At 40.1% G+C, this 19,523-nt stretch overlaps 1 protein-coding gene across 5 annotated transcripts in view; it reads right to left on the reverse strand.

Annotated features, from left to right (window-relative positions):
- PPP1R12A (protein phosphatase 1 regulatory subunit 12A) overlaps positions 1–19,523 on the reverse strand; it is a 114,198-nt gene that overhangs the window by 54,906 nt on the left and 39,769 nt on the right. For all 5 annotated transcript variants that reach the window (XM_018910139.3, XM_009086704.4, XM_050970115.1 and 2 more), the window contains exon 2: positions 15,244–15,374. In XM_018910139.3, coding sequence (XP_018765684.1) covers positions 15,244–15,374 — 131 coding nt within the window. The remainder of the gene's footprint in view (positions 1–15,243; positions 15,375–19,523) is intronic.

A 19,523-nucleotide genomic window follows, 5' to 3' on the forward strand; every position in this document is an offset into this window, starting at 1 on the left:
ATTTCAGCTAAACCCAGCTGGTTTAAAAAAATCCATACATGCTGGAGTTCAAATTAATTCCATTAGTATCTTAACTGAATGATAAGAAGGAGCCAGAGACTGAAAAAGTATCACTGTATTCATGCAGCTGTGTAAACCTTTATTTGAAGAAACAAACAAGAAAAAAAATTAAAAACTGATGATTTTGGAATGTGTATTTTAATTGTGTGTTTTTTCTTTTTAAAGCCTTTCAGAATTGTTTCACTTTTTTTTTTTTATATAAAGTATCAATGCACTTATAAAAGTGCATCTTTGTAAAATATCCATATTACTGGTAAAAATACATTTACAATAACTCTGGCCAAACAATTAGGCCTCCAAAAGACACTTAACAAATAAAAATATACAATTTTAACATTACTATTTACAGTTTTTTAAAAGCTGAAGTACACTGAAACTGTAAAACCTGATCCTTCTCACACCTATTGCTTTAAATGTCTGGTAATATTTCTTAAAATATTTTTATAACTGTAAAATCGTTCCACTCTGATCTCCTAACAATGTTCTTATTAACTCAGACAAGGTAGAAATGCTAACTCAAGATTACTTGCCATTTCCAAATGTAGTTTTGTTTTGGTCTGTTTTTATCAGTTTGGGGTTTTATCTGGTATTTAACTTTCAGCAAAAGTAACACTTATAGGCCAGGTAGGAAAAGGTATACATACCTGTATGGACAACATATTGAGAGACAGGATTATAACTTCTATGTGATTCTTGAATTATAAGGATGCAATTCTCAAAATAAAATATTGAAGAAAGTCATGGTCTTTTTATTTTTCTTGAATGTCTTAAAATAACACAAACCTGAAGCAAATCCAGTAGCATTAGAGTAACATTATGCTAAATTCTTTTGTGGTTCACAGTATAAATATGCCATGTCAGTGGGGGAGCCCCATGGAAAACATACAGTTGGCTGAACAGGTATGAATAGCCAGTGTACAGCCACCCCTCAATCACCCTCACAATGCTACGCTCACTTTTGAACATGTAATTCAAACCCCAGATAAATATAATTACAAAAAGCCACAACTTCACGGTTTTGAAAACCCATGTTGTAATCCTTATAAGCATTTGGGGGAGAGTGTTAAAACGTGTGCAACGTGGGACAGGCTACAGCAGGTCTGGCCAGGCGTGGAGGAGCCCTGCCTGCCTGGGCAGGGACCCCTGACACAGCCCCTGCTCTGCACCACTGAGCACTCTCCTCACCTCCTGGGGAGCAAACCAACAGGTAACTTTCCTCAACCCCCTTTCTCCACAGCTGAGTACTGCAGCTCTCTCTTCTGAATCTATGATTTATAAAAGGAAATGAAGGTTCTAAATTCAGCACTGGAACCAAAACTGTAGAAATTCAAGAGGGCCTAGAATACTTTCTCCTGCATAATTTTAAGACCAAAGGAGAACAAATCAAATGAGAAGTCGTCAAACTCGCAGGGATGTCTTATTCAGGCACCCTGCAAAATGCCATCCCACACTGTCAGTCACTGCTGTTCCTCAACATTCTGCCTCTGAGCATTTAAAACTGAATAGAGACTGGCATAAGAAGGACAGGCTTTTGTGATGGCATTTAAATTTAAACCAAATAAAGAAAAAACTCATGCACTTCTAAGGTTATGCTGCTTTGCAAAATCCAGAAGACTTTCACTCATGTCTTCATCTTCTGAAAAAAGAGTGCTGCAGCACTTTTTAAAAGGAATGCTCCCCCCATAAGCAGTATCATCAGCTCGTAGGTATGCAAAACACCAAGTTAAATCGGACTTATTAGGGTTATTTGGCATAACTAGACAATTATTTACTATGAAATAAATGAGTGATGATTTTAAGACAGCTAATATCTACAGGAGACCTGAGATAAATTTATGGATTTTCTCTTGCAGAACACAAACCCCAGGAATTTCTGATAGCTAGAGATGCTTAAAGAAATGATAACAAAAAATAGGTGAAAAAGAAATGGCCAAAATATTTTAAGCAAATACAAGGAGACATTTATTTTCAATTTTCATCAGGATAATCCAGACTAAAGTATGTATCTTTTTTCCTAAATAATTAGCCAGTTTGCAAAGACTTTTCTATGTCATTCAATATGCAATAGCTCTTGCAGATAGCATCAAATCTAGCTTCTGATTCTCTCCCGTGAAGCTCTTACGTAAGGCATCTTGGACCGACACACATCTTTGCTTCAAAACTGTCAAGTACTCAAAGAAAGTCTTCCTATGTAAATACTGCTTTCTATCACTTCTAAATATCATACCTATAGAAAAAAATATATTTATGATTAGGAAACCAACATTCCATAACATACCAACTGACACCACTGAATTTTGCACATAGCTGGCTGCTCCCAGCCTCCACTGCCTCTTGTATGCCCAAGGAAGCACACCAAGCAGAATCCCATCCGTCTTCCTTTTTGGTATGCAGGAGCATAAAAGAGTGTAGATAACAGTATCTGGTTAGTTTTAGTCCTCTTGTGCTCCAAGAAACCTCTGAAAGAAGCCAGCTCTAGAAATATTTGTACGTAGGTGGCCAGCTAAACTTAATAACGCAAAGATGGAAAAGGAAAAATTCCTACTTGCAGCATCTGAAAAGCAACTAAGCCTTCATATTTTACCTTATCCATAGAGAGGGAAAGACATTTGAGAGGTGGCAGAGCAACGTTTAGGTGAAAATGAACAGTGAGCGAAGCAAGTGAAGTCGAAAACACGAAGAATGCCATATAGGGAAACATATGGCCTATTCCAAAAAAAGAACAAACAAAAAACCAACCTAACACAAAAAAATCTCCAAATGAAGCAGCACCCAAGAAAAAACTGAAGTGGAGCCTGACATTGCCAGTAGGAATACAGGGCAAAAATTTCAGCAAGAATGAAATGAAGCAAAACAAGAAGTATTTTTTAAGTGCATATCAAATGTTATTTTCATGATGCACTTCAGGAACGAGCGTTCATTTTGAAGCTTGCAGCACACTGTGCAAAAGTGAAGGCTGAGTATGAAAAAAGTCTCACTGCAGCTGTGGAGTTCATACTATAACTCCAGCTGACAACACTATGCTTGGAATGCTTTCCCATAGCAAGTCTCCAAACATTTCTGGTGATTTACCTAACCATCATCAAGGTGAACAACTGGGATTGAGTTAGAGTGGTTGAGAAGAAGAGGTAACAGCAGCATGGAGGCAGAAGAGGAGGGGGGAGAAGGAAGACCATGCTGCTTCCCACTTTCCTCAGCTAACAAGAGGTGGTCCCACCAGCAGTTCACTGTCCCTCCTGCCTTATCCCAAAAGCAGCATTGCTATATTTGGGTATGTAGCACCAAAAATAATGATTTTACCTGTTGACTTTTATTTAGCAGAAGTTATGAGTATGGACTTAACAGGCTTATTTTTTCTCTAACAGCCACATCATTGCATTTATATCAGAAAAAATTTAAACCAAGATCAATTCTTTTCCTGTGTTACACAGATCTTAGCATATACATAACTACTACATTACAGAACTTATCTTACTTGTAATTTTATTACGTAACTATATAGTAAGTAGACCTCTCTGTAAAGTAACTTTACTATCACAGTGCAGTTTCTAGCATCACTCAGTAGTACTGAACTTAGCCTGACCCCCATTTAGATACCAGCAATCTGCACTTTATAGTAATTGTTTACATGTTCAGTCTGCTTTGAATTTCCTTGAATTCCATCTTCTTCCAAAGAAAGTCCTATTCTTCATTCAAATTTGATAAGCAGTATCTTGTCTATAATAAAGAGGTTTCAAATAATTACTTTTTTTAACTTTTTTTCTGGTCAAATCTACTCCTTATAGAAAACCCTCACACTTCTGTGTCTTAGTGTCTGAATTGTACCCAAATAACCCACTTCCATCAATGCACATCAGCCCTTATGTGTCTAGAGACACCATGGCTACATCTATATGCATTTTAGGAGAAATCAAGCATCTTTTATCCTTTCTCAGTCAGGAATAAGACTAGAAAACGAACATACAGATTACGATCATTTGCACTGAAATGACACAGTTTTGGATAGCCAACAAAAGACATGGCTTTAAGACAGGATAAGCAGGTCATAAATTGTTTTAGTGTCACTAGAAAGTCTACTATACGTGCCAGAACAGGGTCTAACAACAGATAAAACCACTCAAGTAAAAGCTGAAAGAAAATCAAAACTGAGATGCAGAGAAGTGACAATCTATACCACAACCTTGTTTTCTCCTAGAACACAATCCTCAAAACCAACTCTGTTGCAAATTAAATTATTTTTCTATCAGATAACTCAATAAATACTATATTCAGTGGTCAACAGCACTAGAAATTCCATAGATTCCACAGTCTACAGAGGATCTATCATCGCCTCTGTCATACAGCAATTTTGAATTGGTTGATGAGGCCCTTACATGTGACAGTGCGCCATACTCACCAAGCCTTTGTGCAATTCAGAACTTGGTTGCTTATGTATATAATATACCTAGAGCTGTTCTCCAATGTTCTAGTCCTACCTAGAAAATACGAACTTACTGATGGCAATGGGCAGTTACAAGCTATCAGCCAAGAAGGACCTGAGTGTTGTTTCTTGTGAGTCTATATAATCTCTCAGGTTTCCATACCTATCACTTTTCTGTATCTGTTCTTTTCCATTTGTACCACCTTCAACTTCAGAATTCAGATGTAAGGCATCTACTTTAAATTGTTCTCAAAATACCAATAAAATCAACGTTTTGTGAGAAACAAGATCTCTCCTATTTCACTTTTCAAAGCATGATGGTTTTTTAGACAATCAGCTCCATTTTCAAATTCTTTTTCAGCCAAATATTAAGAGTGCACTGAGCATTACAATGGACATCAGTCCCCTGACTTTTCATTACACTGAATGAACTGCTAGACTGTTTTAAAATAAAACTCCCATTAAATCATGTTCCTAAAGAAGGTATCTCTGAACGTAATTTCTATTACATTTACCCTTAGAAGAACAGGAACATTTACTAAATACTAATACACTAACTAAAAATATTTAGGGTCACAAGTAGAGATGCACACAGTAAGCTAATCTGTAAGAAGGCAGTTACAGAGCACATACTTTGTCCATTCTAGAGTGACCAGCTCTCCTTGACTCCCTCACCTGAACAAACATTTATGAAAATCGGTTAAGTCCTATAGTTTCCTCTAACCCATCAACCATATTTTTATGTGTATTTCTGTCATCTGGGTTTTACCACACATCAGAGCACAGCTACACAGTAGAAAAGATTAAATTCTACCACATAATGACATGATTTCAAAAAGGGAACTTCACCATCAATCTTAACAATTTCATTAGCATTTCATTATTCTTAGGACATACATTTATGCAGCAAAAACATACTGGAAACAGGACACTGCCACAGTACATCTTCATAAAAGAAAATGCCCAACTGATACTATCTCACTGATCTTCTCCCAGTCTGTCCACTATTTTATCTAACAGAATTTAGCTTTATCCTTGCAGATAACTAATGAAAGTTTGGAGAAGGAGGAACTTTTATGCTGTACAGAGCATCACACTCTTGACTGGGGGGGAGGAGAGCAGGGGACACATTTTTTTCCCAATCTGTTTTTCCAGAAAGGAGACAAAAAATGGAAATTAACTGTAACAATCTTCTAAAGCCTGCAGCGACCTTTTCCCAGCTCTCAAAACACTGCATCTTTACCAATATCAACTTGTAAGAGCCAGTCTTTCTTCTAGAAGAGATGTTTCTCCTTGGCTGGGCATATATCTTCTTTCCTTGTTTTTATTTTGTCACATGACTTGTTTTATCCTTCTAAAGTCCTCTTCTCATTTTCTTGAGTGGGTTGTATGATGTTTCATCTTTGCTTCCTTTTACTTTTAACTCTATACCTCCAGTTAACATTTCCTAGTATTTAAATAAACATTTTGGATCCTGACAAAAACATCCCTTCACCTTATAGCATCTTTGTAAGACCAAACCCCATACAGTTTGCATGTGGTTCACCTCAGACCACAAGCTTTACCTTGTTGTTCAAAAATCCAAATTTCTGATTATTCTTCAAAGATCCATATCTGAATATATCACTAGTAATATCACTTCCTACTCACTTAATTAAAACCATAACTTGCAACCAAGTTGAAGGAGATAGGAGCCATCCCTGACATTTTTATTAGTGTGCTTTGCCTAAGTAATGTTTTTCTCTTTCGGATTAAAATGGGTTACAGCAAAAGAGTTTAGATTAAAAACTCACTAATACGTAAGAAATAGCTTCAGATGATCAAGTTATTAAAACTTTGGGAGAAGACAGATTAAAAACAACTGCTTTGAAACACACTTTCTGGCACTAACACCCTCAGATATCATGAAAAAAACACTGAGCAGTACTAAGTGGTTCAGGCTCATGAGCTGGGAGATGAACCATGGGATTCCACCACTGAACAGGCAGCTCTACTCAGCCAGGCTTCTCATCAGAAGTACAAGATATGTCTGAAAATCAGCTTAGACATTTTTTTTTGCCTGCATATCTATGCCAAGCCCTGCTGGCAAGCCAGGTCAGCTCAGTGATCCAAAAGAGAATAAAGCCTCCAAATCCCCTGAAGGCTATTCTTATGCATATAGTTCCCACATTGTTGTGCGATCATTAGATAACACAAGAGGGAAGGTGGAGGAGGCAAAACCAAGGGAGGAAGTGAGTATCTCTGCTTGTTTCTCCTATAGTCTCAAGTTAGATCACTCTAATCATGTTGTCAACTCCACTGAATTCTCTTGACTAGCTGTTGCCAGATGAGCACTGGTCTTGTACCACAAGCAGGAATCACTACCAGGCAGCACCCACAGCAGTCTCCCCAAGTCAATTAGAGCTGTAAGAAAACCACCTATCACTGAACGTCTAGATATCCAACTACAGGTTTGCAGGACTGTCTGAAAGTCCTCTGTCTATCAGACAAGGATCACTCATTTAGTCTTAATGGACTGTTACTAAAATAGGGAGATCCTGGGACAATGGTTTGCAAAGGCTTCAGCAAACGAGTTTGGCTGGGTTCATTTTCAGGTGTCTGGAGTCTGGAAAAACAGATGGGCGTCAGCAGCAAGCCTGTGGTTACACACAAGCCTGTTAAAGTCTGCTTTAAATATTCCTTCAAGGGGAAGGAAGGGATATATAACATAGGAAACTTTGGGCAGAAAGGAAAAGTGGGTGTTTTACAGCAGCAGAGTTGGTCAAACTACTATTCTCTTCCTAAATAAACTGACTGAGGAGACTCTGAATTTGAGATATTTTTCTGTTTCTGACTGTAATCAAATGCTTCAGCCTTCAAAACCTCTTAAATAAAGAAGGTGTATTTTGAAACTGTGCTAAGTCTTAGGATTTGTATGGGTATCAAACTACCGGTATCAAACATGCTTCTCAAACATAAAAGCTACCGTAAAGACTTAGTCCAAGTATCCAGTTAACATTAAGCCCATCTCCAGACAAAAGATCTCCCAAGGAGAATAAAACTAGAGCAAATAATGCTACTTTTCATATAATACCTTTCCAACTACTTTCATGGGCTTTCTCAATCAGATTCCATTTGTATGTATGTATTCCACTTTAATATTTTTTAACATATCCACCCTCCATGGATTTGTCATACCTTGAACCCATGAGGAATTTTAGTATCTACAGAAACATGTGTCAAACTGTTTGTAATACCTACTGCATGAAGGTATGAAAATGCTATTCTTCCTTCAGCAGACATCTCTCTCCCCCTTTGGTTTTTGGGTGTTTTTTGCAACAAAACTGTAACTGTCACTGACTTTATGTTAGTTTTGAAAAACACTTTTCTTACACTTCTTGGAAGATGCATCTTTCATTCTGGGTAAAATAAAAAAGCATTCCTATTTAAGCAGTATAACTGTATAGCAGCCTCTGAACAGCTGCAAGCATGGTTCAAAATACATCAATTATACACTCACAACTAGGCAACCTATGAAGCCCACAAGAAAGTAATTTTTTACACAAACTTTAATTATTGACCAAAAGAGAAATTTCTCCTAATTCAGATTTTTCTTTATCTGGTGCAATACATAGCAGAGAAATAAAAAATAAGTATTTTAAAATTGTTTCTTAAATGCCACTTTGTACTATTTTGCCCTCCCCCATAACTTTTTTGCATTCAAAAAAAGTTATTTGTTTATTCCCTGATATGAACTTTTCAACCACAGAAGAGATCTATCAGATAAAATAATTCATTATACATAAGAAAACAGTTGTATAAAGGTAAATTTAAGGGTCCTGCCCATTAAATAGCATCTTAAAGAATGCACACAAAATTTCTGTTTAAGTCCTGCATTCAAGTTAGTTTCTTTTCACCTAACTATAATTTTACAAAGCATTTCATGTTGACTTCTCAATTTACACTAACACATTAGTGGAAAAAAAAGCTTGCTTGGGTAAAGCTTTCTGTGTATAAAAAAAATGGAGAACAGAAAAGAGAACATACTATACAAAATCCACCTGATATGGAAATGTTGAATAATTTTGATTTAAAACATATTCATATTACAATTACTTGCAAGGTGATTTACAAAATCATAAACTAGATGAACAGCAATCTAAACAGACAATTCTAAAATTAAAGTATTCAAAGAATTTCTAGTAAGCTGAAACACTCTCAATATTTATATTTACAAATGTCAGAAACAACAGAAGCAGTTGCCTTCCATGCCAGAAATTTTACTTTTAGAGCACAACTCCCCTTTGCAAGCAGCTGACACATTGTTACACACCCAGCCATGTTCTTTGCTGTATTTCAATTGAAGTGGCCTTCTATAAGACAAACATTTCTAAAGTGGAAGATGCATTTTTTTAGAAGAGACAGGAAGCGTATTCAATACAAGATGGCTGTTCTGAAGGAGCAGGAAACTGAAATGGCACAGGAGATACTGATGGGAGAAGCTGTCACAGGAGTGGTGAACATAGTGGAGGATAACAGGGACAGGGTATACAACTGCAATGACAAGCCCACTGATCACAGTACAGAGCAAAATAAAATCCCAACAAGTGGGAGGCCATGCCACATACTCACTCAGCCCACAAGCAATTAGCATGGGACCAAGGCAAAAACACTGCTGAAGTGGTGGTTCCCTGAGATATCCAGAGTTCTTTTTTCAGAGAAGCTTCCTACCACCTCCGTATTCTGTACTTCTCACTGATCTCCAGCACATGAGTGCACTCACTCAGGAACATCTGAGTAGCTGTAGTGTACACATTACTTAAGAGTAATGTGTACACTACAGCTCACATATATACCTTACAGCAGCCTTCTTGTACCTAAAGGGGCCTGTAGGAAGGCTGAAGAGAAATTTTTAACAAGAGAATGCAGCGACAGGAAAATGGGGAATGGCTTCAAACTGAAAGAGAGAAGGTTTTGCTTAGGTATTACGAAGAAAATCTTCACTGTGAGTGTCATCTACAGGGCAACCAAGGGATCAGGATCACCCAGCATGCATTTAGGAAAGGCAGGTCCTGCTTGACCAACCTGATCTCCCTTCTATGACCAGATGACCCATCAACTGGATGAGAAAGGCTGTGAATGATGTTGACTGGGACTTCAGAAAAGCTTTTGACACACTCTCTCAGCAGTCTCCTGGAGAAACTGGCTTCTTATGGCCCAGTCGTGCACATTCTCTGCTGGATAAAAAACTGTCTTGATAGATGCACCCATAGAGTGGTGATGAACAGAGCTACATCCAGATGGTAGTTGGTGTTCCCCAGGGCTCTACATTGGGGCTAGTCCTGTTTATTATCTTTATGGATGATCTGGCTGAGGGGATCTAGGACACCCTCAGTCAGTTTGCAGGTAACACTAAGTTTGGCAGGAGTGTTGATCTGCTGGAGGGCAGGAAGGCTCTGCAGAGGGGTCTGGACAGGATGGATCAGTAGGCCAAGGCCAGCTGGATGAGGTTCAATAAGGCCAAGTACTGGCTCCTACACCTGGATCCCAACCACCCCATGCAGTGCTACAGGCTGGGGACAGAGTGGCTGGAAACTGTCCAAGGGATAAAGCAGCTGGCAATGCTGGTGACAGTGGCTGAACATGAGCCAGTGTGTGCCCAGGTGGCCGAGAAGGCCAATGGCATCCTGGCCTGGATCAGCAACAGTGCGGCCAGCAGGACCTGGGCAGGGAATGTGTCCCTGTACTTGGCACTGGTGAGGCCACACCTTGAGTCCTGGGTCTGGTTCTGAGCCCATCACTGCAAGAAAGGCATTGAGGTGCTGGAGAATGGCCAGAAAGGGCAACAAGGCTGCGGAAGGGTCTGGAGCACAAGTCCTGTGAGGAGTGGCTGAGAGAGCTGGGGTTGTTTAGCCTGGAGAAAAGGAGGCTCAGGAGAGACCTCTCTCCAACTCCTGGAAAGGAGGCTGTAGCCAGGTGGGGCTTGGGACTGGACAAAAGGAAAAGGCTTCAAGCTGAGCCAGGGAGGTTCAGGTTGGACATCAGGAAGAATTTTCTCACTGAAAAGGGTAGTTAAGCATTGGAACAGGCTGCCCAGAGAGGCTGTGGAGTCCCCATCACTGGAAGTATTCAAGAAACAGCTGGGCAGGAGAGCTTAATGGTTAATTGTCATGGTGGTGTTAAGTCAAAGGCTGGACTCAGTGATCTTGGAAGTTTTTTCCAACACAAATGATTTTATGGTGAAACACCCAAACAGATTGCCCAGAGAAGTGCAGATACCCCCCTCCTGGAATTGTTCAAGGCCAAGTTGAACACGGCTCTGAATGACCTGATCTAGTGGTAGACGTCCCTGCTCATTGCAGAAGGGTTGGACTAGTTGACCTATGAAAGGTCCCTGCCAACTCTAATTCTAGGATTAGAATTAAAACCTCCTCGTTCAGTTGCCTTCTTAAATATCATTTTAGATTTTGAGACATGCAAGCTGAAATATTCTTCTGCATATTTGGATGATTTAAAACAGTTGTGCTACTTCAATAAGAAAATTCCAACTAAAAGGTGGAAGGAAGGGAGGAAGGAGGGAAGGAAGGAAGGAAGGAAGGAAGGAAGGAAGTGGCGGAAGGAAGGAAGTGGCGGAAGGAAGGAAGGAGGAAGGAGGAAGGAGAAGGAAGGGAAGGGCGGAAGGAAGGAGGAAGGGAAGGGCGGAAGGAAGGAAGAAGTGGCGGAAGGAGAGTGGCGGAAGGAGGAAGGAAGTGGCGGAAGGAAGGAAGGAGTGGCGGAAGGAAGTGGCGGAAGGAAGTGGCGGAGGGAAGTGGCGGAAGGAAGGGCGGAAGGAAGTGGCGGAAGGAGTGGCGGAAGGAGTGGCGGAAGGAAGTGGCGAGGAAGGAAGGAAGGAAGGAAGGAAGGAAGGCAGGAAGGAAGGAAGGAAGGAAGGAAGGAAGGAGGAAGGAAGGAAGGAAGGAGAGGAAGGAAGGAAGGAAGGAAGGAAGGAAGGAAGGAAGGAAGGAAGGAAGGAAGGAAGGAAGTGGCGGAAGGAAGTGGCGGAAGGAAGGAAGGAAGGAAGGAAGGAAGGAAGGAAGGAAGTGGCGGAAGGAAGGAAGGAAGGAAGGAAGGAAGGAAGTGGCGGAAGGGGCGGAAGGAAGTGGCGGAAGGAAGGAAGGAAGGAAGGAAGGAAGGAAGTGGCGGAAGGAAGGAAGTGGCGGAAGGAAGGAAGGAAGTGGCGGAAGGAAGGAAGGAAGGAAGGAAGGAAGTGGCGGAAGGAAGGAAGGAAGTGGCGGAAGGAAGTGGCGGAAGGAAGGATGGCGGAAGGAAGTGGCGGAAGGAAGTGGCGGAAGGAAGTGGCGGAAGGAAGGAAGGAAGGAAGTGGCGGAAGGAAGGGCGGAAGGAAGTGGCGGAAGGAAGTGGCGGAAGGAAGGAAGGAGGAAGGAAGGAAGGAAGGAAGGAGGAAGGAAGGAAGGAAGGAAGGAAGGAAGGAAGGAAGGAGGAAGGAAGGAAGGAAGGAAGGAAGGAAGGAAGGAAGGAAGGAAGGAAGGAAGGAAGGAAGGAAGGAAGGAAGGAAGGAAGGAAGGAAGGAAGGAAGGAAGGAAGGAAGGAAGGAAGGAAGTTGCGGAAAGAAGGAAGTGGCGGAAGGAAGGAAGTGGCGGAAGGAAGGAAGGAAGTGGCGGAAGGAAGTGGCGGAAGGAAGGGGCGGAAGGAAGTGGCGGAAGGAAGTGGCGGAAGGAAGTGGCGGAAGGAAGTGGCGGAAGGAAGTGGCGGAAGGAAGTGGCGGAAGGAAGTGGCGGAAGGAAGGAAGTGCGGAAGGAAGGAAGGAAGTGGCGGAAGTGGCGGAAGGAAGGAAGGAAGTGGCGGAAGGAAGGAAGGAAGTGGCGGAAGGAATTGCGGAAGGAAGTGGCGGAAGGAAGTGGCGGAAGGAAGGAAGGAAGTGGCGGAAGGAAGGCGGAAGGAAGTGGCGGAAGGAAGTGGCGGAAGGAAGTGGCGGAAGGAAGTGGCGGAAGTGGCGGAAGTGGCGGAAGTGGCGGAAGTGGCGGAAGTGCGAAGTGGCGGAAGTGGCGGAAGGAAGGAAGGAAGGAAGGAAGGAAGGAAGGAAGGAAGGAAGGAAGGAAGGAAGGAAGGAAGGAAGGAAGGAAGGAAGGAAGGAAGGAAGGAAGGAAGGAAGGAAGGAAGGAAGGAAGGAAGGAAGGAAGGAAGGCCTAAGAAAACTTAAGATGGCAGCAGAAGAAGCTGAAACAAGCTTGCCAAGTCCCCAGTTTGAGAAGCACTACAAAGCTGTGCAACAGGCAATTACACAGAAGGATGAGAAAGGGAAGCATAGGTCAGACTCTCCCCAGCCCTTTATTAATAAACTTAGAAAACAATAGAACTCATTCTCTGAGCGTCTTCTCTCTTGCACAATAATAGGTGCTAAAAGTACAATACATTAGATTCAGTCACAGATACACTCACACATTCTCATGCTTCCCGGGAATGCATCCTCACTAAAGCAGATGATGAATCCAGCACATACTATGGACATTTTATTTAGTATGTGCTGAATCCAGCACATACTAAATAAAAATAAAATTTCTAATCTCTGGTAGTTTACTGAATCATCCTTTCACCTTCCCCCACAGAAGTCACAGAATGACCAGGTTGGAAGAGAGATCATAAGATCAAGTCCAATCCATGCCCTAACACCTCAACTAAACCATGGCACAGAGTGCCACATCCAGGCACAGTGACTCCACCACCTCCCTGGGCAGATGATTCCAGTACTTTATCACCCTTTCCATAAAAAACCTCTTCCTAATATCCAACCTCTATTTCCCTTGATGCAGCTTGAGACTGTGTCCTCTCATTCTGTCAGCTGCTGCCTAGTGAAAGAGATCAACCCCCACCTGACTGCAGCCACCTTTCAGGGAGTTGTAGAGTGATAAGGTCACCCCTGAGTCTGCTTTTCTCCAGGCTAAACAATCCCAGCTCCCTCATTCCTCACAGTGTTTCTGTTCCCAGCCTTTCCTCACCAGCCTTGTTGTCCTCCTCTGGATGTGCTCAAGTGTCTCAGCTGAAGGGCCCAGAACTGGACACAGCACTCAGTTTTGCTTCAGCTGAAAATTGTGGTTTCTAGAATTCATCTTTGTAAATTATTTGAAGATGAGATAGTGGAGAAGCAGTCTGAAGAAGATCTAAACTCTATGGGCATCATCAGATATAAATACTGCTCTACTCCATCAGGTCCCCCTTCTCAGCTGTATATGGATTTTGTTTCAACAGCTTATCTTCCAAACTCCACGCACCTTAGAAACACTGCTCTTCCAACATCTTAAGAGTCTCACATCCCAACAGACTACAGTTCAATAACCCCATTTCTCTAAAGGCTTTCTAGAGAAAATATGCAGATAGGTTCTGCTCCAATCTGAGAAAATAAGAACCAGACAGATCTCAGATATTCAAGTCAATAGTGAAAAACTGCTCAGTGGACACAGGACATCGCTCACTCTTTCCTAAACAAGTGCCTATGTTTGGCTGCAATGCCAAATCAAGATCACTGAACTTTTTCCTATTGTGCAATAACGGCAGGTGTTTTACCTCCACTAAACTGTAGAAAGGCCTATATTATCTCAATTTGCAGGGAAATTCTTGTAGAGTATAGCCAAGAAGTAAACACTTCCAGTACTCATGCAAGGGGGACAACAGCATCAAACATCTATTTACTGTAGAAAGGCAGATTACAAAGCTAGTGGTCACACAGTGCCCCAGCTATACCAGGGATATACAAAGCATGTCACTCTGTAAACACCTAAAAAAAACCACCAAAAAAAACCAAACAAAAAAAACCCAACAAACAAACAAACAAAAAAACCCCCCAAAGCTATACTAGAGCTGCCAGAATTTTTCACTTCTCTCTAGATTGCATCAAGTAAAACTCTCAAACTCACAGAAACAAACTCACAATTTTCATTCTTCACCATTGCAATTAGTATATCATTACATGATAAAATACTACTTCCTATTTTTTCCAAATCTTACACTGTATCAGATGTCACAATGAGTTTGGTAAAATATATGAATTTTGTGTTTACCTGAAGAGTTTTAAAAAACTTTATTAACTGCTAAACTGCAACACCAGTGCGCTGAACAACATATGCCACACATTTTCTCAAAAGAATAGTAATTTCAGGCTCAAACAGATAACCTCTCAAAAATTTTGATTTTTAGCACACCTTCCGTGGCCCTCAACAGACTTCAAAAATAAGAAAACCACTCCTGGAATTCACTGTGAGTAAGCTTTAACTAATACTGAAGTGGGCATCCAGCTTTTACAGTGGGCTTTTGCTCCACAGCCAAAAGGACTAGTCGATTGGTCTATACCATAGCTGAAAAACAAAAATTTCAAGACTGCAAATACAACTGTAAAACTTATCTCCTATACACAGACTTATCCCAGGATAATTTTCGGACTATTAATAAATATAATTTGGAACACTGTCCCTGTGTCTTCCCCTAGAAAGCCTTTCTACAGGAAAAAAAATAAAAACTAAAGAAATCATCTGACAGTCATAAGCAGCCTTATGTTTATGTTTGTATCTACCTAATATGCAATGTAAAGAACCTAGAAAGAGAAAATGCAACACACAAAGTTACAGAGGTAGCACACTTCACAATCAACACACAATATCAAAGCATTCTTCCTCACTACACATCCCAGAGGCAACTAAAACCACAACTTTTGAATACCATCTGTTTCTATTGTTGCTCTAGCAATGTATTAGCAAAACACATGGATTTTAAAAAAGAGATAAAAGTCTTACTCTGCTATATCAAGATATCCACAGGAAGCAGCTGCATGTAGAGGTATCCAGCCTTCATTATCTGGTTGATTAATATTTGCTCCATTTTCCACCAGAAATTTCACCATATCTACGTTATCATCTATACAAGCCTACAAAGAAAGAAAGAGTTAAGAAGTAAGTTCATATCAAAGCTGTTCTACAATACTGAGCATCTTTAAGCAAAATCTTCAGGAGAAAATGTTAGGTATTTTCAGTTCTGATGAGGAAGTAGGGTTTCTTTGTTGGGGTCTGAGAGCAAGCCAGGAAGAATTTGAGAGATAAACAGCAGGTGCTCCAGATTTCTAAAACTATTTAAATAAGTGAGTTTAAACAGTTTAAAAAAGAAAAAAAAAATTTTCATAAGTAAATGCATTCTGGTTTTCTGAGAAGCCCTTTACAATCCCCACTGAACCCTTATTCTCCAGTATAAAGTGGTTCCTCAGGTCCTCACTTCGCCCCCGGCCCAGCTCAGCCACTTGAGTGGATATTAAAACTGAATAAACAGCTACACCATGAAGGAGAATTGTGACTAAGAGATAGGAAAGCACTTTGAAAATAATACCATAATGTGATTTTACCTGTAATGTAGATGAAACTATGGAGTACGACAAGGATGCTACACAGTATTTCAACATCCCCCTACTGTTTTCTACTGCAGTATATTCTATACCACCATAAATCTTTTAACAGTCTATTAATCACACCTGTTTATAAACTTATTTGAGTATCATGTTGGCAATTGCAAAAATATTATCATCTGCCCACATCTCTTAATTACCAAGCAAACAGCGTTGCTCAGATGCAGAACTACTGCCATTCTCCAGACCTCCATCTTGACTGACTCCTGTTTTGCCTTTCTTCTCTGTGTTCAAGTACTTTTCTCACAGGGTGCTTGGTGAGTTTTCTTGCCAACTTCTATCCTGCTGCCCTTAAAAGGGCAGAGCAACTGAGAGAAAAGTCCCTCTGCATTTCAGGGCGGCAAGAACTCCAAGCAGCTAGACCCCACAAGACTGGTATTAATTTTTCAGCTTAATAAATCAACAATACTACATAGCCACATGGCTGAAAAGAGAACCTCTACTCTTGAGCTCTTAAATCCTACTAGGGATTTATGCCTCTAATGAAATGCAATTAAGGTATAAATTTTACTTCTCAGAATACTTCTGAAAAATCCCCAAAATTAAATAATGTTTTACTATAGAAAGAAAACAACTCAGATATCCCTATTTAAGCAATTGCATGCTCAAAGATGAATCCTGAAGCTTTCCTCCATTCTGCAATGCTGAGGCAACAGCTACACCATGAGGAGAATGCTGCTGCCCAGTGTAACCAGCCAAACAAAACCAGCCACAAATTATCCTTCAGTAACTCCATTTGCTTTAGTTAGGTACAGCCAGACTGCAACTAGACTGCAGTACACTGCTTGCATTATGTTTTTCAGTTAAAAACAAAACCCCATTCTTTTATGAAACCTTCCCTACCTTTTCAGGTATTCTTGAAAATTGACTTGAAAACCTGTTAGTCACATCCATCCCTAATAAAATTATTTCTTAACATACTCCCAACAATAAAGACTACAAGTTTGTCAAATATATTTATCTTCAATTTCTCTCACTTATCAATAGTGTAAAATGATTATACACTTATAACAATCTCTGAAAGAAGAGAATCACCTCTTTTTGTAAGATGCTTTGTAACCTAGTGAAAAAGAATCCAAACACAAGACATGGTTAATCAGTTTCAGAGGAAAACAAATTTAAGAAACTCAGATGTTTACACTTAAGAGAAATATCAACTACAGCCATATATCCAGTTTTTCTGGATAGTCAATTTGTCCAACCAGTGATATTCTACGTCTATAATAATATTCACCATATAATTATATAAGGAAAAATAAATGTATATCAGAAACATTTTTCAAACACAGGTACTTGAATATTAAATTTTAATATGCTTCATGCTTATCTTAAAATTCCCAAAAATTTATTATCTGTGGAAAAAAAGCTGTCTTAAAACTGATTAGTGCTTTTAACCAAAAAACCCCAAAATCAACCAACCAACCAACAAACCAAGCAAAAAACTCCCCCAAAACCAAAAACCCAACCATCTGGTTGTGACACAAACCAACAATCTTTGCCTATTTTTCAAATACACACGAGAAAACCTGGCAAGACATACTCATAAAAGTGCTGTTGCTAAGTGAATCAAAAGCTTACATATGCAGCACATTAAAAGACATATGACTAAGTGGCTAAAAATATTTGACCAAATTTGGGCAGTTTATTGTGCCATACATGGCAAGAATCAGGAGAGCTCAAATACACTTTTCAGGTATTATCAGAAACTACACATTCATAAAAACCGAAAATATTTTACTAAAAACTTGCTGTTGTCTCCAAAAAGGTAATACCTATCTTAATTCTAATACAACAAATTGCAATTGATTCTATTGCTGAAAAACATGAATCTACTGCATCCTATGTCTCCACGTCCCCTTTTTCTTCTTAACAGAACTACAGGCAGGTGTTAGATAGATCCTATCACTCTCAGCACTTTCCACAGGAAAGGCACTTCTCACTATCACCAGGTACCTTAAGACAGAAAGCCAAGAAAAAATGTTATAAAAGAAATTTTATCTAAATGTTTTTCCATTTCTACTGCACTGCTCACTTCTAAAAGCAGTATTTATCGAGTGTCAGAAGTGCCTCTGTTGTTAAAGACTGACATCTCAACCACAAAAGGAAAGCTTGTCAGAGCAGCATGATAAACTTAAAGAAGTAGCCTCTGAACAGACTGCCCTTCTAGGCCTCAGCTTGCAAGTTATTACAAAGGAAAAAGCAATGTACATGCAACATGTAAATAGAGTTCCAATGATACTGCAGTAACTCAGAAAGATAAATTCTCCCTATTATTTATGTCCCAGAATCTGAACAGAGGACACAGACAGCTGTAGGTCTTCCTTTTGCACATCTTCTAAAACCCTCCCAAGATTCATCTCAGTTCTTTGCAGTCATCTGCCCTTATGCCCAGTCTCTCCCTCCATGGCCCACAGCTCCCACCTAAAGCATCAGTTACCACTTAGTGAAACCACAGGTCATCCTGAAGTTCTTCCCAAGTGCTTGCAAAACACATCTGGTACTGCACACACACCAGCCAACTCCTAGGGCAAGCAGAACATGGGAGCTCACATGTAAGATACCCTTCATCCCATGAACTGCTTTCTCTCCCTCAGCCCCAGCCTTGCCAACTGGTAGAAAGGCATTTCCACATGAAGCACTCATTACCCTGCCACATTTGACCTAAGTTAGAAAACGGGCCTCAAACAGAATGACAGCTGCCAGTGCAATCATATAAACCTTGTTTCCTTTGAGAACCAATTTGTAAATTAGGCTAATTAGTCATAAAGTCAAAGTAAAGTTGAGAATACAAAGTCTGGTTACCTTTTCTGATAAGAAAAAGGAAGTACACTGAAGTCCAGAAAAGAAAATCATGAAAAAATGAAACTTTCCATTTGTACAACAACCTGAAACCTGTACTGCAAAGACCAGCAAAGACCAACAGGACTGGCTCCCACACAGACCAGTCCTAGGTAGGTCTAGCTTGTGCTGGAAACAACATTTTAATCTTTTCCCATAAATACCCAAAAGGGGATAACCAGATACCTGCAGAACATGCTAGACTTTAAACTGTTTGCCATGACTTTGTATTCAGTAGACAGCACTCTTCCCCAAAAGACAGGAAAAACAAACCTGTAATTATTTCGAAAAAATCAGAAAACTTGCAGGGAAAGCCTATTAGTCTGTTAGACCACTGTCCCATATACGTGAAGCAGAGCCATACACCATCCACCTTATATGGGGCTACAATTTTCACTGATTTTCATTAATGTTAACATGTAAACAGGTTAACGCCATCTAATTTAGGCATTCAGACATTACACTCAGTTTTAAAAGTTTTGGTAAAATTTGTCTCCATTCTCCACAGAGAGATTAAAACCTGCCCTTTTACTGATTAGATCAGTATTCTGATCTATTCCATAAATTATTTTGCATCTATTACGAAAACAAATGTTTTTTGTTTGACACCTCTGCCATCATATTTTTTTTCCTTTTTTACTCTTGGTACAGAAAAGAGCCAAAAATATGAACACAGAAGAATATATTAAAGGGATAAAACAAGTCCATCAGCCATTCTGAATTGCCATGTGAATACTGGAAACAGGAAGAAGACCTCCCACAGTGGGTCTGGATTATAGTCTG

This window comes from Serinus canaria, chromosome 1A (assembly GCF_022539315.1).
Source record: "Serinus canaria isolate serCan28SL12 chromosome 1A, serCan2020, whole genome shotgun sequence".
In the NCBI taxonomy this organism is placed as follows: Eukaryota; Metazoa; Chordata; class Aves; order Passeriformes; family Fringillidae; genus Serinus; species Serinus canaria.